This window comes from Rissa tridactyla, chromosome 1 (assembly GCF_028500815.1).
Source record: "Rissa tridactyla isolate bRisTri1 chromosome 1, bRisTri1.patW.cur.20221130, whole genome shotgun sequence".
NCBI lineage: Eukaryota > Metazoa > Chordata > Aves > Charadriiformes > Laridae > Rissa > Rissa tridactyla.
The window spans coordinates 89782010-89805006 of NC_071466.1; the positions used below are offsets into that span (position 1 = coordinate 89782010).

The 22997-nt window shown below is 36.3% G+C and overlaps 1 protein-coding gene across 13 annotated transcripts in view; it reads right to left on the reverse strand.

The window, feature by feature from the left end:
* Positions 1–22997, reverse strand: part of KLHL15 (kelch like family member 15) — a 31817-nt gene that overhangs the window by 2693 nt on the left and 6127 nt on the right. For 6 of the 13 annotated variants that reach the window (XM_054224615.1, XM_054224563.1, XM_054224606.1 and 3 more), the window contains 2 exons: positions 15257–15968; positions 312–7194 (listed from right to left, as the gene is read on the reverse strand). In XM_054224615.1, coding sequence (XP_054080590.1) covers positions 6085–7194; positions 15257–15961 — 1815 coding nt within the window. In that variant the 5' untranslated portion in view covers positions 15962–15968 and the 3' untranslated portion in view covers positions 312–6084. Of the gene's footprint in view, positions 1–311; positions 7195–15256; positions 15969–16255; positions 16447–22997 lie in introns of those variants that run through there. The other 7 variants (XM_054224589.1, XM_054224631.1, XM_054224624.1 and 4 more) reach the window with 2 other exon arrangements.

A 22997-nucleotide genomic window follows, 5' to 3' on the forward strand; every position in this document is an offset into this window, starting at 1 on the left:
GACATGGAGTTACAAACGTAACGATGAAGTCAACTCCAAACATTATTTCAAGACTGAAATGTGGAGTAGCCACATGAATGCACTGCAGCAATTACAATTGACAAGACTGTAAAATACAGCTAAAGATATGAGCTTGATGCTATATAAGGACATCCAGCTTCTCTTGCTGGGATAACTTCAACTCAACATTATGAATTATAGCAACACTTAACATTTTTGAAGAGTTGCTTAACTGAGTAAACTCTTAAGTCCTGTAGAAAGTAATCCAGGTCCACTACACTTGCAAGTATCACAAAGTTTACACAAGAGTGTTTAAAGATTAAAAATATTTTATTTACACTTTTCTTTATACACATTTTATACATTTTTTCCATTTAAAAACTGAACAGAGCACATATGCAAGTCTGAGCATACTGTATCCATAGCTAGGGAAAATTACCTTCTGCCAAAAAAAGACAACAAAAAAGGCTTTAAAACAGTTAAAAAGAGGCAATTCTTAAATTACTCAGAGAAGTTTATAGCAGCCCTGGGGCAGTCATTAGACAGTTAATCCAAATGTACATATGAGGTCATATATATATCATTTTAATTTTTTACAGGAAAAGTATTTCCAATTGCTAGCACAAACACAGCAGAATTTGAAAATGACCTTTCCTGTTATCAAATACATTCTTTGCAATACAAACAATCTGATATTGTACACTGGAATCAAGTGGGATACTATAGTGGAAATGTAATCTCCAGCATATAATAATTTATTTTAAAAAGATCTACAAAAATAACGATATATAGGGAAAATATTTAAAATAAAACCATAGCTCACTCTACCCTTCGCCTGTTCCCAGAACTGACATAAAAGTTAGGTGGGTCCCACTGAGGTAATAAAAGCCCCTTAACTATAGCTAATTTTACAGTCCTACATATAACACTGTATTTTCTAGACTTACGCCAAGGTTTTCTACCAGAGCCATAAATAAAAACTACTGTCTGCAAATAGAGGTGGTTTTCCCCTAGCTACCAACTTAATATTAATCCAAAGGTATTTGAAATTGACTTTTGAAAGTTATTTCTAGAAGACATTATAAACATTAATTGAAATTTGGGAAGTGAAAAAGAAAAAAATTAGTAGAGGGAAATCCAGGAAAGCTGTGCTCAAAAAGTTTTTTCTGCCACATACAACTAGTTTTATGAAGTTTACCCACACAAATGGAAATTTTAAAGTTACTCACCATTCAAAAATATAATACAGATGCAAAAGTAGTCATTAGTATTTATTTTAAGCAGCTTCAGATTGTTTTACAAGCATTAGAATCTCAAAATGTTAGCTACAGGACACCGGCAAGCTTTGTTTTAAATAGAGTACACGTGCTTTCCAGTTATATTCTTTACCACTCTCCTCACTGAGCCCTGCCACCTGTGATGGACCACACTTACTCAAATAACTTCACTGGTTATATTTTTATTAATGGGAGGAGAGCAGGACGGATGTTTTCTCTGATGCCCCCAACCCTATGAACACTTAAGCACAGGTTTAATAACATTTGCGCCTTTATGTTTTCTTTTAAGTACCTTAACAGTTTTCTGTTTTCTTTATATTGGCCTGTTCACATATGTGAAGTACACATTTGATGTGTTAGAAGAAACAGGGGCCCAATTCACTAGGTTTTTTTTGTAAGGAAAAATATATTAAAAAGGCAAAATACTTCTACAAATGCCACTATTTCTAAAAAGACTTTGTCATATAAATGCTGACACAAGGTTGAAGTTTATTTTTAAAGAGCCTTTAGCATCTCCCCATAATGCTTACCCTCCTTTTGCAAAAGAATGGACATAATGAGTTAAGCAATGTTTTTCTTTTTAAACCAATTTGAATCTGTACCTGCTGAATTTTATCCTTTGCTTCCTGAGTGTCAAGTGAAGCTTTGTCCCTGATGCAAGTAGTTATCATATTATCAGCATGAAAAAATGCAGCACTTGGGTTTGTAAGGCAAGAGGTCCTCAAGAAAAAACAGCTGCAAGTCTCGGAAACCAGAGAAATATTAAAGTCACACACTGTTAGAGATAGTTAAAACGGGACCGCTATAATACGGCAGAAGTAGAGCATCAACACTTTTCAAAATAAAGTAACATAAAAGCAGGTTGCCAGGTAGCTTGTATGCTGCCACTAGCCCCTCTTGCTAGCAGTGCTTTCTGAAGTAGCAGAGCCTTTGTAAAATCAAGTACTGCCTTCCTCCAGCTGAATCGATGGGGGAAAAAATTCAAAAGTTTTTTTTTTTCCACCTAATACCTTCCACTACAAAACTACTACCAACACTTTGTGAGGAAAAATGAGCTATTTTTTCCTTACACACTACTATGAAAAGGAAAAGAATTACCCGTCTCCTAAGAACAGATTATAATAGCATGTGGGATGGGAACTGTCAGTGTCCAGCCCCTTTACGTCTCCAGAACACCATGCTTTTCGTCCATTTTGGCTCATTTGAAAACAAGATTTCCCCCACGGAGCTAGCTGTTAAATTAAGACATGAAGCTGATCCATTTTTGCTATAAATGTGGAAAAAAAAAAAACCAACTTAGACTGTAACTCACTATGTCCACCTTTTTAAGAAAAGGCAAGTATACTTGCTGTTTAAAAGCAGGTAATGTGTTGAAGTTTAAATATGTGGGTGAGATCAGATTTGCTGGTATTCCATTATGGCTGGGGTGGAATAGAAGAAACCTCCTCAAACTTACTAATCAAAGATTGTAACTTACCTTTTCCTTGACAAGTGAGAGGCATTTAAATGTTTTTAAAACTCATATTAATCTGATCATAATGCTGAAAAATTCATAGTAATAGACAATTCTTATTAGCCAGTTTAGTTTTTACTTAAACACTAAACTATCTGAAACTAAATATTAAAAGCCAACACAAACAGAAATATTTAATTAAAAAAACATCCCTCTGACACATAAAGTAACAGAAATAACTGCCTCAAAAGTTCCACTGCAATGGAAAAGATAATTTCGTGTTTCAAACAATAAAAGCATGGTAGAAATGTAAATTAACAAAACATTCTCACATACTCCCACATGTTCTAAACCCAAGCAAATTCCAATCATTCCTAATGCTTGAAAGGCTACAGCCAGCTTCTCAGTGGAGACACAACTTCAGGGAAGCTGAAACCAACAGTTCAAGTTAAAATTTCACAGAATTACTATTACAATCCTGAAAGAGATCTTTCAGAACTGGGCATCTGAAGATAAATATGAACTTAAAAACAGAGCACCTAAAAATTATCTGGTTCTTCATGTTTCAAGTGTCTATACTCACCGTGGACTTTAGTGGCAGTTGCTTAGCGCACGGAACTTCAGAAGGTGCTTAAACGCAAACTCAAAAACGTAACTTGAGGAAACCCCCATCCTTACCATTCTTTTTAATAAAGTCTTGGCCATGTCCCTTTACTACACCTGAATCACGGAAGACCAGATATCCAGAACCACATCAATTCCACAGACTGGCCCTAGATAAAAGTGAAGTACTCTGTGCTACGCATAACATGCCCATGAAAGCCTACTCAAGCAGGATTAGTTTTTGCTGCCTCAAACTTATTAAGAAGTGAACTGCTGACACAAACATTAAAACAATTAAAAAAACCTTGTTTTTTTACTGTGCCCCAATATTCTATGAACTATGTACAGTAGAACCTTTTTACTTGCACACAGCCACACCTACTGGAGTCAGATTATCTCTGCGCCCATGCAGGGTAATGTACACACAAATCTCACAGTGAAACTGAGGTTTTAGTGTAAGGTACACAGGCTTTAAGTTAAACTATTAAGTTAATTAGATTTCTAATTCAGTAAACTGAATTTTGATTAAAAAATAGTTAAATTTAACTGCAAACTAGTCTGCATCAGAAGACTGAATCAATATTTGGTCCAGTCACTACTGGTATAAGTAGCTTATCACTTACAGCTATTGTGGCATACATTCTCTCTTTCTGTTAAAACATATGGAAAGAAAATACTCTATCAATAAATCATTTCTAAGTAAAAAAAAAATAATCTGCCAACTTGCCACATAGCTCCAAATCCTCATATCTCAACCAGAACACAATTACTACAAAAATATCAAAAAACAGGCATGAGGAGTTTTACATGTTGTTTTAACTTCTATCAGTTATTTCAAACTTAGTTTAGGCAAGCAGGTCTTACTTGTAACATAGGAAATTTAGGGTGATTTTGGTCCCTTTGTAAGTGCATTCTTTTGAACTCCCTGAGTACTGTACATTCCTTTTCTACAGTGATTTCTGACTGGAAGATGCTGAGTAAAGCAGTTTTGCGTTGCTGCATATAAAGTAAAGTCTATTGCTTAAAGTGAAACACAACAGATTTTACAAAGTATGCAGCTGAATGTTTCAGCATTTTGCCCCTAAACATCTGAACGAAGTGTGAGCCCTCAACTTCACCAAATTTCTCCTTTATATTCTAGAAGTGGCTAATTAAATAAAATCACTATTAAATAAAAGCACTATTAAATAAAATCAGAATGTAATTACTGTTATTATTTATGTCTTGGCAGATAATTCTTACCAATCCACTGTCAGTAATACCTGCAAGATAACACGATGGAGTTATTCAAAGCCTTCTTGGACCACACACCTCAATTCAGGCACTCTGAGGTCAGTAGCTATAGTTGTCTAGGTTTTTTTTGTAAAAGAAACATAAATGGTACTAACCATCCAATCACCTAACTCCACATTTTCAAAACACAGTAGTTCATAGAAGTTGATAATTAAAATAATAATAAAAAAAGATTGTAACACTTCAATGTGAGTACAAACAAAATACTCATATTGAAGTATGAGTACCAGCAAAGTATTGAGAATAAACTATAGTTTATCCAGTTCCAAAAATAACTGTGGCTCAAAGCAGCACTGAGCGTTTGCTTATTGACGTTTTCCATTTTCATAAAAAAGAAGACTGGGCAGCACACATTGAAACACAAAAGAAACTCAGGGAAGATGTGTTTACTTTTAAAAAAATAATTTATAAAATAACAAATTATCAACAGTTCATTATGTAGCATCGATATAAAGAGTTTAAAGTTACTGAATAAATCAGTACATACTAAAGATAAGATACTTCGATACCAAATGAGGCCTCCAGTTACTTAAGAACTTTGAATTATTTAGCTCATCAAAGGATAGTACTATACTTTGAATTCAACAGATATGGCTGAATCTGTGCACTAGTTAAAATATAATATTGTAACTGCACACAAAAAGATGTATTTATATATAGTTTTTACAGTGTATGCATGTGTGTATATATTTTTTACTCACCAACAAACACAATGCAGACAAATAGAAGGCAGCATAGAAATAGTGTTTTGAATATAAAAATGTTTTGTTTTCGATTTAGTAGAAAACGTGTAATTTGCATTTTGGCAGACTTATTGGTACTACTATACAAAACCAGGAAAAAGGTCATGCAAAGGGGTTAAGATTATTCTTCAACATACATAAGGGAAAACAAAAACACCCAGCAGATTTGAGAATACTTTGCAATTAATGGAAAAAGCATCCAAAAGACAACATAAAATACACAAATGGTTTAGTTTTGTTCCTTTAAACCTGGTTGTACCCACGTACAGATGATGGGCTTTATTTTGATGCTCAACAAAAAAAACCCAAAAATAAAGTCCTCCTCCTTTCCACTAATATTTTGTTAAACTCAAGTGATTTCAGAAGCATAGTGGTATAATAGCCATTAAAAAAAAAAAAAAAAGAGAAGAAAGTATTATGGACATGTTACCAAAAAAATAACCACACTAAAAAATATATTTTTCTTTCTCCTACTTACAATTATGTTTGTTAAAAAAAAAAAAAAACAAAAAACAACAACGCTTTTACAATATCAGACCAGTATTGGCTTTTCTAATAAACTTGGTAAGTACTCTCCCTGTACATCCTGTTTCTCTTAAGCATTCAGCAGGTTTTTTTATACACAAGGTAATGTCTCTGAAGAAATTCAACTGGTTTGTATTTTTTGACACATTAGGTATAGCTTTTTGTACTTCATCAAGTTGTTCATTCTGTTTTAGCTGCAACGTCTAACATGCTCCAAAACATATTCAGGAAAGTGCAAGCTGCAGACTTGTAAGCCATCCAGCTTGCACGGCATCCTCGGATATTCATCTTCTTTCCATTTGTTTTCCTCTGGATCAAACGTGAGAATTGAATCACTGTAATGACCATTGTAACAAAGGCCTCCAAGAACCATTATCTGTTTGTCCAGAACAGCTACACCATGACCACTCCTACCAATTGGCATAGAAGCCAATATAGTCCATTGATCAGTATCTGGGTCATAAACCTCTGTAGAAGGACATCCTTGAGATTCAAAGGAGGCCCTTAGGATCACACAGACACCACCAAAGACATAGAGCTTACCATTGTAAGAAATCATTTTGTGAAAGCATCTTGCATAATTCATTTTGCATTTGTTCTCCCAACAGGTAGTGACCACTTGAGTTCTCCTTGTTCGCTGCTCTACTGTCCCTTCTTTACTGGGGTCAAACACACACACTTGCTTAGAAGTTGAAGATGATGTAATTCCACCAGTGATATACAACTTGTTACCAAGCACGGTCCCCTCATGTCCGTATTTATTGACTGGATAGGGATCCACAAATTCCCATTTATCTTCAGTAATATCATACCGTTCAGTTGAGTAAAATGTTTCATCCCTGGTTCTCCCAGCCACTGCATAAACATACCTCCCAATAACTCCAACAGCAAACTCAGAACGTGGAACAGACATGTCTGCCATTCGTAACCAAGTGTTCTGTCTTGGGTCATATCTAAACACTTTGGATGAAGCATGAAACTCACCATCTGGCCCCAGTTCTTCCCCACCTAATAGGAACACAAAGTTATTCACAATGGCAAGGCAGTCTGGTCGTAAAGGTACTTGAGGACCCTCTAGTTCCCACCAGACCCTTGGTTTATGCAAGAGAAGAATTTTACTGTTTACCATACTGTGTCCTATCATTCCTCTAAATACTGCAGTCTGGGGTTTGGCAGAACGGATTTTGTTCGATTTCATTTCCATCAAAGGCTGTTGGTGAACGCTATGAAAGTAATTCATGGCTTGATCAACCTCATGTCGCAGCTGCCGGGAGTATCGATAAAACTCTGATGTTTTTACCTATGAATACATTTAAAAGATATTAAAATTCTGACCAAGAGAAACAATCCAGAAAACCTAAATGACTACGTGTCATTAGATTATTTTACTTAGTTTCATTCAGGCAATCTTGAGAGCGATTGCATTTGTGCACAGAGGGTTAAACTAATGTACTGTTATCCAAAATCCAGAAGGTAATTAAATGATTAACAGCAGTGACTAACATTTTTCAGCAGAATACTTACATGCAGAATGTAAGCCAGAATTAGGCACAACTGAAATCCCCAAGTCTAAAAATCATGATTCCTTCTCCCCCCAAAAAGCCTCTGTTCATCCTCTACTTAATCCATGAAGCACTGAAATTAAAAATGCACTATTTTCCTGGTTTTGAAAAACATTCTACACACCCATTCTGTGTTTACTGAGGTCTACCCTGCTCTAATTTACGCTGAATTCTCACAACCAGCCCAAGCAGGTATTCCCAAATGCTAGGCTCCGCTCATAGGGCTATTTAATTGGGGTGGAGTGTGAAAGGAAGGTACCCAAACCCCTTCCTTCAGAACACATGATCGCACTAACCATTCGTCATGATGGTTACCTTATGGTTTCCCCTCTGTGAGGCTCCACATGTTAACAAACGCCTTTAACACAAGAGAAAGACATCTCAACCTATAATCTTTTGGTTGTGCATTCATTTGGTAAATCGCAGAGGTGTGTTTGAACTTCCACTTCCCAGGTGAAGGTTACAATCTTTGAACTACCACATAGTAGTGAAGTGCTCCTTCTCAGTACTATCTCAATTTAAAAAAGCTATCCCTGCTCATTTTTACTGGAGTTGGGGAGGGGGGGAAGATTCCTACTCTCTAAGCCAATTTAAATTCCTGAGACTGGTCCTGATACAATTCCAAAACACATCGCTGTCTTGAACATTTTAAATCATCTAAGTCTGGGCATCCCTTGGGTCATCATGTGATTCTCTTCAAAGAGGCTTCACTCTTCCTGTACAGTCTGGTCTAACACAGCATTCTGAATTACACTTCAAAAACAAATAAAAACCTGCTAGATATTGCCAAATCCATAAATCCTCTATCAGATTTGATTCTAAGTCCCAATTTCTTTCACATAAAACTGGATTGCTTTCAAACACTCTGAATGCCTTTAGTTCCACCATCTCTGAAAAAACATCAGGCCGCTCTGAAATTTCAAAGTGACCACAAGATAACATCAGAAGATGCTATTTTTCAGTATCTGTTCCTCCACCTCCTCCTATATACACTTACCTAAGGGGACGTGGTGTGAGTTTTCATGTATATGAAAAGCAATTTGGAAATGAATGTTCTTTATACCTTGTGAATAAAGTAGCTGTTGTTCCATAAACTTGTACTATTCAAATTTTGTTAGCTTTCTGTTATTCATTTCTCTTCCTTATTAAGAGAGGGTAATTAAGACATTTTGCTGTCAGATAAACATTTTAAAAAGTCTTTTGAACTGTTATTATTGGACACAATTTGCACAGATTTTGAGATTGTTTCACACACCAGATTTTCCCTGAATACTAACCTATCATTCATTGTAAAGCACTGTGTAGCTCTAGAGTTATAGCGATCTGATGTTTTTATTTACACTTGTTCTTTCCCCCACTTTATTTTGACAAATTCAACTTATCTTTGCTTGGAAAAAGAGGACGGCCACAGGCAAATTGCATATATTATTCTTGAGGCAATATCCAACTTCTTTTTACTGTTTTTACCAGGGGTGATGATGGAGCAAAAGGGTTTACTTAGGTATAGTGCTTATAAAACAATCACAGTAAGCCCAACTCTTCCAGGACATAACAGATCTATTTTCTTATGGCAAGTAAAGAATATATCATACAAACACAGGAGATCTGCTGATATGGCATTTGTTAGAATAAATCATATTCCTTGCCTGACTGAAAAGATTGAACATAAGTTCCAGAAAATATGCTGGAGGGGGGAGAACCACAGCACAGAAAAATGTTAAAATATAGAAAGCCTTAAAGGTTACAAAAAATGAAACAGGAAGTTCAAATAACCAAGAATAGTGGGCGGGTTACTTTATCCTTGAAAGTAACTTTCAAATTTTGAAACAGCACAACTATTTCACCCATTCCCAAACTGGAGCTATCATTTTTGGAATTAAACAAAAAGATAAATGATTTTTGTTCCACCTATATGCATTTCAAGTTTTATTGGATGATTATGGAAGACAACAGGATTAACACGCTTACAACGTGAAGCATGCCAGCAAAGCCTGGCAGAGATGGAAAACATTTTTTCTTTCCCCCTCAACATTTACAACTCTGTCTTTAGATCTAGAAATTGAAATGCCAGCCAGAAAGTGGAATTAAAATAAGCCTCATACATCCTCACCACTCCACTCCTTCACATAGCCTAAATCTCACCCCAAGAGAGCATGCAAAAAGAAACAAGGAGTATCTCTAATTCCAGAGACAGACTATCAAGACCAGGGAATCAATCTATTAGTATTTTACTACTACTGATCTAGACAAAGGCACTAACATCAAAGCAAAGCCTCAATCTCTTACCTTAAGCCAGAAAGACATCAAGAAGCAAATGCAACTACCAGTTATAAAGAACTCTTTCAGACTGAAGTTCATGAGGAAGCTATCTAACAAGCACAATCTTGAAGAGATGAAAATAAAAATATATAAGCACTAGGATTTCTGACAATATTCAGAAAAAAAAAAAAGAAAAAAACCACGACAAAACAAAACAGAGTGGTAGACTATCTAAATTCTGGTAAGAAGAGGTAATTGGAGGCTTCCTAGACTTTGCTGTTGAGAAAAATATCAGCATTTCTAGCCTTCCACCTTGCACCAGCGTAACCTCTGCCATACAGGAGCGATACTTCTGATGCTCAAATGATGCTTTAAGATGAGTGTCAGGATATGCCTATCTGAAAGTAGAGACTGCTTATGCTTGCTTGATGCAAATGAAGACAAGGCAAATGTAGGTTAGTTTGCCCACCTTCACATTCAAGTCTTCCAGAATTATTTGCGAGTCCTATTCAGCCCATAGTAAGGAAACCCTCCAAACACCTACACTTCTGAATAATTTTACAGTATTGTTAATTACTTGTGTGTATAATCAAAATAGAGAAGCCTTAAAATTCAGGTGTTTAGGTATTAAAACACAACTGTAACTTGTGCATATATTTCAGTTTTAGTAGATTGAAGAACGTGGCCTTCAGCAAGCCTTTTGTGGGAATTGCTGTCTGGTACACGAAATATGCTGAAGGAAATCCCTCAGCATTCAAAAGTAGGCTGGCTTCTGCCATTACCCATAAGCAGCAACGAGTAGTTGATCAACAAATATCCAAGAGCTTACTAACAGGCAGATTTTCCTGTTAAGGTCAAATGGAGAAGCTCTAGAAGGAACATGCACCTAATTATCAACATACTCAATTAGACAGAATGTTCGCAAGTTTCTGCAAAGCATCTAAACCAGATGGAAATGTACACTAACCATGATGAAGTAAAAAAAAAAAAATGCATTCTTAAGAGTACATCAACTCTGAACTGATAAAAAAAAAATATAAATGCTTCACAGCATTTTCAAAGTTTAAAGAAAGACTATCCTGTTATCTTGCTGAAGGGTCTCAAAGAAAACTTTAAGTTGGACTTTCTTACCAACCCCAGTCTTATTGTAAAAAAGGAATTTAACCCAAGCGCTAAAGATTTGCTCGTGTGATTTTTTATGTTCTTTCCAATTCTTTCTCTTCAGTTTTCTGGACAAAATCTTCTTACAGAGGTTCTGCTGGGACGACACAGCACTAATGTAAGCGCTCCCTGAAGAACGCTTATGAGAACTATCTCATTGCATCATCTACCAGCTACAGTGGTTCACAGTCCGACTTTTAGCTACACAGACAGGGTACAGCATAAACAAAATCAAATGTTTCATTCAATTAAAAAAAAAAAATGAAGAAAATAATTGAAAACATCCACACCTCTACTCACCCCTTAGGTAGTCAATACCAAAACCATCAAAACCTTACCAAAATCACCACCATCCCTCCTGCCATAGTTTGGAGTTTGAATACATTTTCTTTTCTTCATTTTGAATCCGTTAAACACTCAGTAAAAACTGCTGGCTTTCCAAATTAATGCAGCTATTAATTATTGCCTATTTTTTTTGCTCTATTGCAATGCATGTTTTTCTAGCTGCAGCAGCTATGCAAGTTTCAGAATTTCCCATGTATATTCTATGAAAAAGTAAATCCTGTCAACAAACATTATCAAAATGTTAACACACTTATTCCAAATTAAAATTCAGTCAAATAGAAAAAGACACAGGTATGTCTCTAAAACAGCAGCAACAAAAATTACTTTGCAACCAAACACTAGTATACATAGCATTGGAGAAGCTGTTGTACTTAACTTTCCCTTTTTCTAGCATGGGTCATTACTTAGTTACGTCCCATGGCCAGTACAAAAACTGGTCAGTACCAGTATCTGGCTTTGAAGGGCTATTCTACAAGTGCTACAAATCACTTACTGTTTTTCAGCCTAACCATAGAAAGACAAGATGACATAGCCTCTGTGCAACAAGGACAATGCCCTCAAATTGAGCATTTTGCTCTTCCTTTTTATAAACTGGCAAGAGAAATTATCACGATCAAGCTGGAATCTAACTCAAATCTAATATCTCAAATTGAAGTGGAGCCAAGAATCTATATGCCAGGATTGAGATGCTCAGCACATAACAAATACTGCTAACAAATCTATCCGAGTCAGCAATAACCTTTAGACATAAAAATATCAAGTGCAGCACCTATTTAAGATAAGAGGGGCCCACTAACCTCATCCACTAGACACTTCTTATAAGCTTCAGCATACGAAGTTGTAGAAGTAGATACATATGAATTACTAGACATGGAGGTAAATGAGAAAAAAAAAAAAAGAAATTCAACACATTTATCAAAGGTAAAGTCACAATGACATAAAATTACAATGGCATCATCTCAAAAGTTACTATTTTCTAGGCACAGGAAAGCACATACTGAAAGATAATGTGCTATTCATCCTACCTCTAAAGCAGAAGCTCATTCACCTAGTGATTAGGAAGCTTCTGCTTTAAACTGGGAATTTATAAATCAGCATGGGCTAGTCATAACAAACCCTCCAGAGTGGACATCAAAAAACCCTTTTGATTTTAAGGACAGAGGTTTTGAAACAACATTTCAATCTGAGCCATACACAGAAAATAAATGGAGCTTAAACAGTATACGAAGGGAAATCATGACATGGTTGCCTCCAATAACACAGATATGAACTCAATCATCTAGGAGAAATGCCCTCTAACTTTTAACTCCAACCTTCCTCAAGACTTAGAGAGCCACAGATATGTTTCAAACAAAGAAAAATGTAACACGGATAATGGAACTTGTGCTTCTCCCCATACACTTTGCCTTTATTTCCTAACCATTCCCCAGATCTTTACTTCAGCTATCTTTGCATTTTTCCTGATACATCTGCATCTATTTTAAGGACTGAGGAACAAAAGGAGTATCTATTCATACTTCAGAAGCAGTTCTTCCAGGATAGTTTAGAGTAAGCAAACAGGCTGCACCTTCACTGCAAATGCACATCAGCCTCAAGGTATAAATCTAGTCACTCATCAATTCCTTCTTAAAAGGACAAGCCATCCCACTAAAAATGTACATCTCTTCCAAAAAATGATGTAAGAAATAGAATGGCTTAAGAGGCCAAAAGTATCCTTACTGTGACTTGCAAAGTTAAGTTATATAAGTTATTTATATACTACAATGACAGGCATCTTAGAAATGCATATTAGCAAGATTACATAAGAGTACATATGACAAGCCAGCCAGTGTACAGCGAATACAGAGCTCGCTGGACCATAAGAGTCAACCTCAGTTTGTATTTGATACATTCACGCAGGCGTTTCGTCTGTGCTGGCTTCAGGAAAAGGGTGAATTTGTTTGTGGATCACCAAAAAAAGCAGTTTTACCAATATCTTCCCCCTTCTACACACAAAAGGGAACTCTCCTCAGGTTACTTCTAGAACAGTTAACAGACATGCTCTTTTATTTAAAAAAAGGAAAAAAAGAAGTGTGGTCTATATTTTGATGTTAGCTCCAACTGGAGTTGTCCTTTGTCACTTGTCATGCTGGATTACTCAATGCTCTCTAGCCAGGGCAAAACACAAATATATTTCTAGCTGCAGCAACAAATGACAGGCTTATTTAGCTGTGCTTCCGTCTGCTGAGTTGTCCCACTCCAGAATCTTCACTGGCTTCTCTCTGCTCCCACATACAATTAATGGAAAGGGTATTCACAGATAAAGCTTTTATACATGGGTATACTAACTGGGATGCTAAAAATTACTTCTCTCCTTAAGTTGTACCTATCTGGCCACTTGGTAGCTGTCAAGATAAAACATGAGAAGCACTGTATGCAGGATTTATACCACTAATACCAAAATCAGATCCAGAAGTTACACCTAAATATAATGCTGAAGACCAACATATACTTTTCACTTACAGAAATTTAACTGAAGACAGCTTGATGCTTGAAATCCTGTCCCAAAAACTCAAAGAGCTGAAGCAGTCTTTCAGACGAGTCTTACCCTATTAGACTGACCTTAAGAATACTCTGTGAATTCTATTCGTTTTCCTACTGAAGGGTTTAAATGATGTAACAATAAGGCAAAAGCATTATTAGAAACAAGACACTACACAGTATCTTGCAGAGCTCAGCTCTTACTAGCTGGAAATGTTTTAACCCAATATAAACATTACATTACTGTTCTAAAATATGTCTAGGTATTTATTTTGTTTATGTCTATAGGCTAATACAGGATCATAAATATATTTTATGTATTATTACATCCTCTACTCAATTCACACACACAAAACCAAAATATAAAAACTCACTAGTCTCTGAAGTAATTAACAGCTTATATGATTTAAAATACAAATAAGTTTAAGCATGACTGCTTAAATGATCCAGTAGCCCTTAAAATGACCAGGAACAACACAACTTTACCTGCATATTCACTAGATACTAAAGTAAAAATATATAGGAAATTAATTTGTAAGAAGCCCAACAAAAACACAGGGTCTTAAATCCTATTAATTCACTGACAGGTGAAAAATACACAAGTTAAAGTTGTATCTTATCACACAAAATTAACATTGTTAAAGCAAAACAGCACAGTTTCAGTAATTCCTAATTTAAATACCCTTATCGTTACTAGCCTGAGAGAGTGCTGCTTACAAAGTTTTGTACTTCTCTACTGTTGACAAATATTCAGAGGTTCTCAAGAACTAGAAAACAACGTTTTTTGTCTATTCTTCAATGGAACAGTAGAAAAACCGAGTACTCTTTTAGCCTCTTAATACATACAATGATCAGTTGAATTTTAGATCACAAAGATTCCCCTGATATTTAAAGTAAATTATTACATTTCACATCGTCAATAGCCTTTGATAGTATTATGTGCCTTGTGTAGAAGCAAATTTATGTGTAACTTTGCAGGATCAGGACTTACTTACAACTGCCATGTAACAGCACAAGCACTAAAGATACAACAAGAACACCCTGCAGATTTAACAGCAGATGCTAGTTTCCATATGTAAATAAAAAAATCAGTACTTAAAACACGTAAAATCTACAGTCACTATATTTTGATTATATCTGTAACAATTATCGTGACATATGCACTGCATACTGTATGCACCTCTTAAATTTCTGGAAAGCAAGAAGCAACTTGTGTAAAACAGTAAGAACAACTGAAATAAAACTTGATACAAGTGACCTTATTTTAAAACGTCCTTTCATATGAAGTCACTTAAAAACACGTATTATAAACCTACCTGTTCTCCAGTCATTGTACATACTATTGTCTAATAATCAGATGACAATACTTTTATATGTTTGTCTTTTATGGGTTTATTAGAAAAATAAATGCTATCTTTTTGTTCCTCCTAATAGGTTTGGGAATCTTACCTATTTAATGACATGCTGCCCTAGCTAAATGATGAATCCTGTCTATTGGTTTTCAAATGCACCAACCTTCTCAAAAACACTGGATGGTGTCATCAAACAAAACCTGATGTTCTGAATGATGGTGTCCGTATGCCTCCAGCGTCTTCTATCATGGCGCAGCCAGGCCTGAACAGCTTCATACAGCTCTATCTCTGGAAACCTGCTCAGATGATCATTATCCAAGTAAGACATGAGCTTCTCAAAGCTCAGATATGAAAGGAAGTCAGGTCTGGACATGAGTGGGACAAAATTCTCTAGCAGAAAGGAGTCCAATTTTTCCCTGACTCCTTCGATGTTTACACCAAAATCATCCAGAAGTCTCATGATTTCTGCACAGTTTTCTAAGCAGATTTTAGCTAAGAGAAAAGAGCAGCAAAATTTTACCACCTCTATAAGCTGGACATACATGGCAGCCTGGAGGATTTCATGAACAGTGTTCATACTCAGTTCAATAGTTCCATAGTACATGAATTGGAGGACATGACTGAAGCCTGTAGCTGTCAGACCTTTCAAATGGATTTTGTCCTGGTCTCGTTCTCGCATATCAGCTGTGAACATAATCCTGAAGTAATCACTCTGGGTGGCAAGCAGTGCTTTATGGGCCTGAAATTGGTGGTCTTCAATGACAAGTGTGACATCAAGAAGCAATCCCTCCTCATACAGCGCTCTGAATCCAGCAGAGACACTGGTGTCATGGATGGAGGAGCTAAACCCTTCCACGTCCCCTGCCATGAATCACCTGGGGGGGAAGAAAAAAAAAAATAAATAAAAATAAATTGCTGTTTCTAATAACATATCACAAGCCCTTCCTGACCAGGTAAGTCCTGGGATTGCTTTTATTAAGACTTAAAAGTCTTCACCATCCTTTTTGTTTTCTCTTCAGCTGAAAAATCAACTTAAGAAACAATTTAAAACACAAACTTTAAATATTTCTCCCCCCAAAATATTCTCATTTTAAAGAGAGGGTAATGAACAAGAATAACTATGCAGTACTGCCAAAGTGATTCCTCACTCCAAGCTACTTACTGGTCAGGTAATGAATATGCAAAGTTAAAGAGGTTGCCGTGGTTTTCTTCCTATCCTCCTTCAATCTTTCTAAAGATTTTATCTCAGGGGAGCAATAAAACCCCCACTCTCGAATATCAAAGGTTTCAGAAAGGAAGCAGAACTTCCTTAACTTCAGAAACAAGCTCCAGTAGATTTGTACAAGGTATAACCTAAAAAAAAAAAATTTAGTCCCTTTAAAGATATACGTCAATTTACTCAAAAGCTATTTCTAGGAAACTGAACATTTTCAGAGATACTATTTAAGTTTGTGTGTCTCACTTCTCCTGTGACAACACAGTCCCTTTTTCCCCCCCCCTTGTTTCTTACTATAGGAATTAATTAGGTGATGAGATTCATAAAATGCAATATACTAAGGCAATAGGAAGCACCAACAAGATTAAGACACAATAAATAATATTCTGTATACTGGGTTTAATGAAGCTTAATTGCTTATTAAGCATGTGAACATTTGCAGATGCATAGTGTTACTTACGTGCAGCCTATAGTCAAGCTGTAAATAAGCCAAAAATAAATTAAAGACTAACAGGATCCTACCCTGTTAAAGTTAAGGAAGATAAACACTCAATAAAAATATCTATCAAAGCTATTTAAAAATCCAGGAATTTGTCACAATCTTGCTCAACTTCCTTGGGTTCAGGTAGGGTGAAGCTGCATGAGGCAGCTTGAATCAATCTAACAATTTATAACTAATCAAAGGGCAATGGTGCACTCCATTCTCCTTCTTTGTCATTCTGGGGTCTGAGCTCCCGCTCCCTACTTTGAGCCATTTCTGGGGCTCATTTGACTGCTCTAGAAAACCAATTCAACTCACAAACCTGACAGAAAACTAAACCAAGGTGGGGGGAACAGGACACATACAATGACGCGTGATGCAAACAACACCCCACCACCACACACAAAACCTCAAAACCAGAGAGCTTTCTGCTTATCAGTGAGCTTGCTTCTGACTTGACACAGCAGGGGGCATGGCACAAGAACCAATATGATGCAGAGGGCAGGACATCACACATGAGCAGGAACGGGGAAGAAGAGTAACATCTTCCTGCTTTGGCATTAACCAGCTACGAGAATTGGTTCAGCCATTTTTGTTTCACTTTATGCCACCTTAAATTACACTGCAACATTCACTCAGTTATTTGTGCATTTAAACCTGAATTTTGTATAACAATTAAAGTTAATAATGTTTTGGTACTGGTAACCTACATGAAAAGCTAAGTAACACCAACATCAACACATTTAAAAACTGATAACTGTCAAGGTTACAGAACTTTACAGCAGTATATGGACTCAGAAGTGACTCTAGATTGGCCCAGGTTTCACAACCTCCAAGAGCAGTTATCATGCTATTCCCACTTCCTCAAGCACCACATCCTGGCTGCTGACATTTTAACTGGAATGTATTTTATTAGACTCCATCAACAGATAATCATCTCCTCTCCTTAATTCATCAGCACACATCCTGGAAAACAAAACTGGAGATACTCTTTGTCTCTGCAAAAATACAATGGTGAGTGGGTGTTTGTAGCCACACCCCATGGAATTAGCACTGCTCCCACGCTGTTAAAGCCTGCTGACAGGTTTTGTGCACAATAGAGTCAATGCCAGGAGTATACATGAAAATTAAGGTTTTATGACAAAATTAAAATTCCTGAAAGTAAGAACAGCAGCAAGAGAACAAAGCTGACAACGCAATCACTTTCTTGCCAGTATTGATGAGAGCACACTCCACTCAGAGTCACTGGAGAGAAAATGCAAACTGCTCTGGAGCTTCTTATTGTGAGTCCCTTATTTCTGAAAACAGCACACGCGTACCAGAAAAAAATTACCATCAAATGTTTTTCTTAGCTGTTGCCAATTCTTGCATAAAAACATACAAGGAAAGAATTACTTTACTAATTCTTAGCACCTCAAAATAAGGCCTCACTTTTCAGGATTTTGGTTTCTTATTGGATTTCTGATATCAAATACAAGGTAAACACCAATATCAGCTTTTTTCTTTCACTAGAGCACTTGTAAGACCTCCCTCCCCCACCTCCAGTTCTCTGATGTTTAATAATAGTTGAGCTCATACTTCGGTCTTTCCTGTTTAAGAGATTTAATGGTCACTTGCCTTTAAATGGGCCACCCGTTTTCATAAACTATACAGCAACTTGAAATAACTATGTCTCAATTCTGTTTGAAATTGGCAAAGAAGTTCAAAGGTTACCGGGATTCTCAGCCAGTACAATTGTGTAAATCACATTTCGTTAGGAGACCAACAAAGACATATGGCTCAGCTTCAGTTCCAAGATCAATGGAAAAGACTGGGCAGGGCAGTTGGAATTTACAAATGTGAGAAATAAACAGAGTAACACAACAATATATTGGGGGGGTGGGGGGGGAGAAGTCAGTCAGAAATGAAGCAGGTGACTGAAGCAATATATATTAATCTGAAAATAATGGGATGTCCCATCACAGGCTCACGCAGGCAGCAATCTCACAGAAGGGGTTTCTTCAAAACAGTACATATGTTACTGCGTACGTGAACACCATAGAAGAACCATACCAGTAAGCTCCAAACACATAACAGGGTCTTTCCCCTTAACTTGAGAAAGATAATTACATTATAGGCACTCTGCAAACAAAAGGAAAGAAATTAACTTTTACATAGAATGGCTTTAGAAGGCCTCTTTCAAAGAAGTAAAAGGAAAAGTTGGCAAGTGAAGACAAGCAGAGACAAATGGTACAGGGTAAATGCACCAAATCCAGAGAAGCACCTCCAGTGTTCCTTTTAAGGATCAAAACAAATAAATAATACACAAAACCAAGAAACCAGCACCAGTGAGGATGTTGGGCAACCTGCTGAGCCAGGGGGGTGGACCACGTGACCTCCAGAGGTCCCTTCCAACCTCAACCAGTCTATAATTCTGTGATCGTGTTGCTTTTCCATGGATACTGCAATGATTATTTTCTTTATGACCATAATTTTAATTCTGATTAAAGAGCAATAAGACACACACACTCAAATCAGATATAAGCTACTACCCTTCAAATTTTAAATCTATGAAAAAATAAGGTGCTAGGAAACACCAAAATACACTTTAAAACCCCCTGCACTTAGGAAACTCCTTTTAGGGTTCTAATTTTCACATCTTCCTAAAACTGGCTATTCTGTAAAAATATATTAAAACCGGAAGTCAGCCACAAAACTCTACAATGGTAACAAAGTGGTCAACGCTACGAAATTATTACTTCAGAATATTTTAAAATGTGGGGGTTTAAGTCACTTAATTGTTCATTTCACATCCCTGTTTATATTATTTTTAGTAAATCTACAGTTTTCAATCTCAAAATATTCTTCCTCTCAAACATGGCAGCATTTAATGGATTATTTAAGTAGAGACAAAACCACTAAGACTTCTCCATAGCACCATCTAAAGAAGCTTCAGAATTCTATGAGTGAAAAGTGAAAAACTACTTGTCTTCCTGCATTAAATAAAAGGAGTAAATACCCTTTTTTGGCATAAAGCCATACACAATATCAGCAAATATATTTTTCTTTACAACACAAAAATGTATTGGCCAGCGCAAATACACAAGGGAGTTAAAACAGCACAGAGACTAGGAAACTAGATAGTTAAATGCATATTATGATCAACTGGTAAAAATCTTCGTTTCTGTAGCTAGTAGCTTTAGTCAAAAGCAAATAGCGATGTGGTAGTTCAAATATTAAAAAAGCAATACGAAATACTCTCAAATGAAGTAATTTTTCTAAAGCATAGCTATGCCATTCCTCCCACACACAGACTTGCAATCTTAGATGTAATTCTATGCACTATTTGAACGCTGCAGCTTATTTCCCGGAGGACAATAACATAACCATTTTTTTTCACATTTTCAATAAAAATGCAAAATTTAGAGTTAGATTTTCTTCATCCATGCAAATCACAATAGCACACTTAATCCTAAGGAAGACATGTAGCATACAGTGGTCTGTAAGAAAACTGGAACAAAAAATTCCAATGTATAAACAATAAAGGGGAAAGAAAAAAAATAATCTAAGTTGACGTTCTGCATTGTTCTGCACATACTAGAGCCGATCAGTATAATGCAGCACAGGAAGTAAGATTCTCTGCTGAAAAGCCAAAAGAGAAATACGCTTAACCTTATTAGCTTTCCCTGACATTTCTTCCTCTTTTAGCACATAATGCATTACAGACTCTACTCTGCCATGACTGTAAAAGCACTTACTTGGAACACTGATTTCTCATCTTTATTCTGCAGCTGTAATAAAAGTCTGAAAACCCTGTTCCAGACTGCTTTTTCTTGCTAAACAAGGAGAACCTTCTTTCCTCAGGGTGTCTGACGCTCTTAGTCACAAACAGAAGAAATGGAGTCTAATTGCACAGGCTATTGAGAAGGAAGTTATGGAATATCCACCTTTGGCTCACATCCTGCTTGATTTAAAAATCTATCCAAAAGCAGTACTTGCTGAAAAAGTGCCCTTTAAATAACTGTGTTTATGTAATATGTAAACTTATATGCACTTTCTAGGCATAGAAATGTATTGTTCTAGGAAAGCAACTGACAATACCGACTATAGCACACCAGCTAAAAGGCAAATTTCTGCTTTACTGCTGTTCCTTAATAACTCATTTGATATGCTGAGACAGAACTAGCAAGTTCCTTTGTTTACAGATTTTGAAGTACTTGTTCATTCTGCCTACCTCACAGAAATTCTGAAAATGCACCTATGTGAACACAGCTGAACAACAAATTTTCACATAATAAAACACTGTATCTAGGAGTTACACAAAAAGGTATCACCAGACATACAGAACCATACTTTGGTTACAAAAAGTACTAAAATAGAGCTTGAAATCCAATAATCTGTTCCATCTATCCCATTCCTTTCATCCATCAAACACATGCATTTAAATATGTGCATTTAAATTTTAAAGCCATTACATATGCTTTATTTAGTGAGCTGGATAGCAAAGACGGCTTTGAGCAGAACTCTTTGACCCGAATTTTGTTAAAACACTTTCCTGCACAAATAGGACATTTCTCCATATTCAAATGTTATATACACATACAAAAATACAATACACACAGGCATTTACACATACAAGTAAAACATTCTCAACTGCACATATGCGTCACTGAAAACCGGGCCTTTGAACGCAGCGTGCTGCAATGAGTGAGAATGCACTGAGTGAATAAAAATACACTTATACAGTCTAAATAACTCATTCCCCAAATTAAATCTTTGTTACATGGTTTGATACTAAAACCATTAACTAAAACCTTGTCTGAACCACCAGTTCTTACCATAATTCCCACTATCAGCAACAGAAGGAATGGTGTAAAAGTGAGATAGACCAATAACCAGCGGATATGGAAACATTCCATTGCTACAACAATTGCAAATGTAGGAAACAAAGAAACACAGCAAGTTACAATGTGTTTTATCTAAAATCCTTTATAATTAATATACTAAGTTGGGGAAACAAATTATCTTAAACATATCAGTAGGTTCACACTAAAGACTTCACCCAATCCTTGCTGAGAATTCCAAAAACACTGGATTACTTTACAAGCAAGAAGTTAGGAGTTTACCAGTCGCTGTCAGTCAGAGGAAGCAGACTGTCAGAACTCTACAAATTAAAACTTGAATACTCATGAAAAGTGTCCACACTGCATGAAGAATTTCTTAGGGGCACGCATCTGACCATGGCAGATCCTCTTACAATCTCTACCCATGTTGCTATCTCTGAGCAACCTGCATCAGTTCATAACAGTGGCACTTCTATAACACATCAGTTGTCTCTGGGGTCATTATGGTTATTCTAGAAGCATTATCAGAACTAGCTATAACCAAACATACTAAAACTCAGTATGGATTGTGTCTCAGCTCAGTATGGTTATACGTCACCCTGTAAGTAAGGTAGAACCCTGCTGAGTAGTTTTTAGCTATCTTCAGGGAGTACAGTACTAGGGAGAGTATTTAGTTCCATTTTCTTTTTGAGAAACCTCTAACTCAAGTAGATACTCTCACATGGACGTATTTATAATGGATAGGGTTCTCAACTCATGTTACTCTCTGTTCCTAAAAGCTTGTATTATAAGCAAATTCAGTCTTTCTGCACAAAATGATCCAAATGTTACAAGCACACACACACACAAAGATCAGAACCATTTTGTTTCAAAATACTGTTGAAGAGTATAGTTTTCACATATGTTGAATTTAGATGAGTACTAACTGATTATATGCCAGAAACTTCCCTTGTACACCACTAGCCACCAGAGAATAAAATATATTCCCCAGATCAGCCCTTAAATAAGCTTTAGGATGACTATCTAAAGGATTCTGACAAAAGTACATGCTTGACAAACATTTCAAGACTACCAGGCTTATGCATCAGCTGTAGTTACTTGACCAGTTTACCTTCACCTAACTGAATCTAAACTCAGCTTCTGTCTCATGAATTAACATCAACGAGATATACATTAGTTTCGCATTGTATTAGCCCATTATGTGGATGATGTAACTGTACTCCAGACGTTAAGGTAGTTTAAAACATTTGGCTAGAAGATCATTGCGTCACTACAACTGTAGCAAAACATGCTCCTGAACATAGAGCAAGCTCAGCTCAATGCTCTTCCAATTATATTTGCTGATAACAGAACAGATGCCCAGTATAAAATATTTTTAATACAT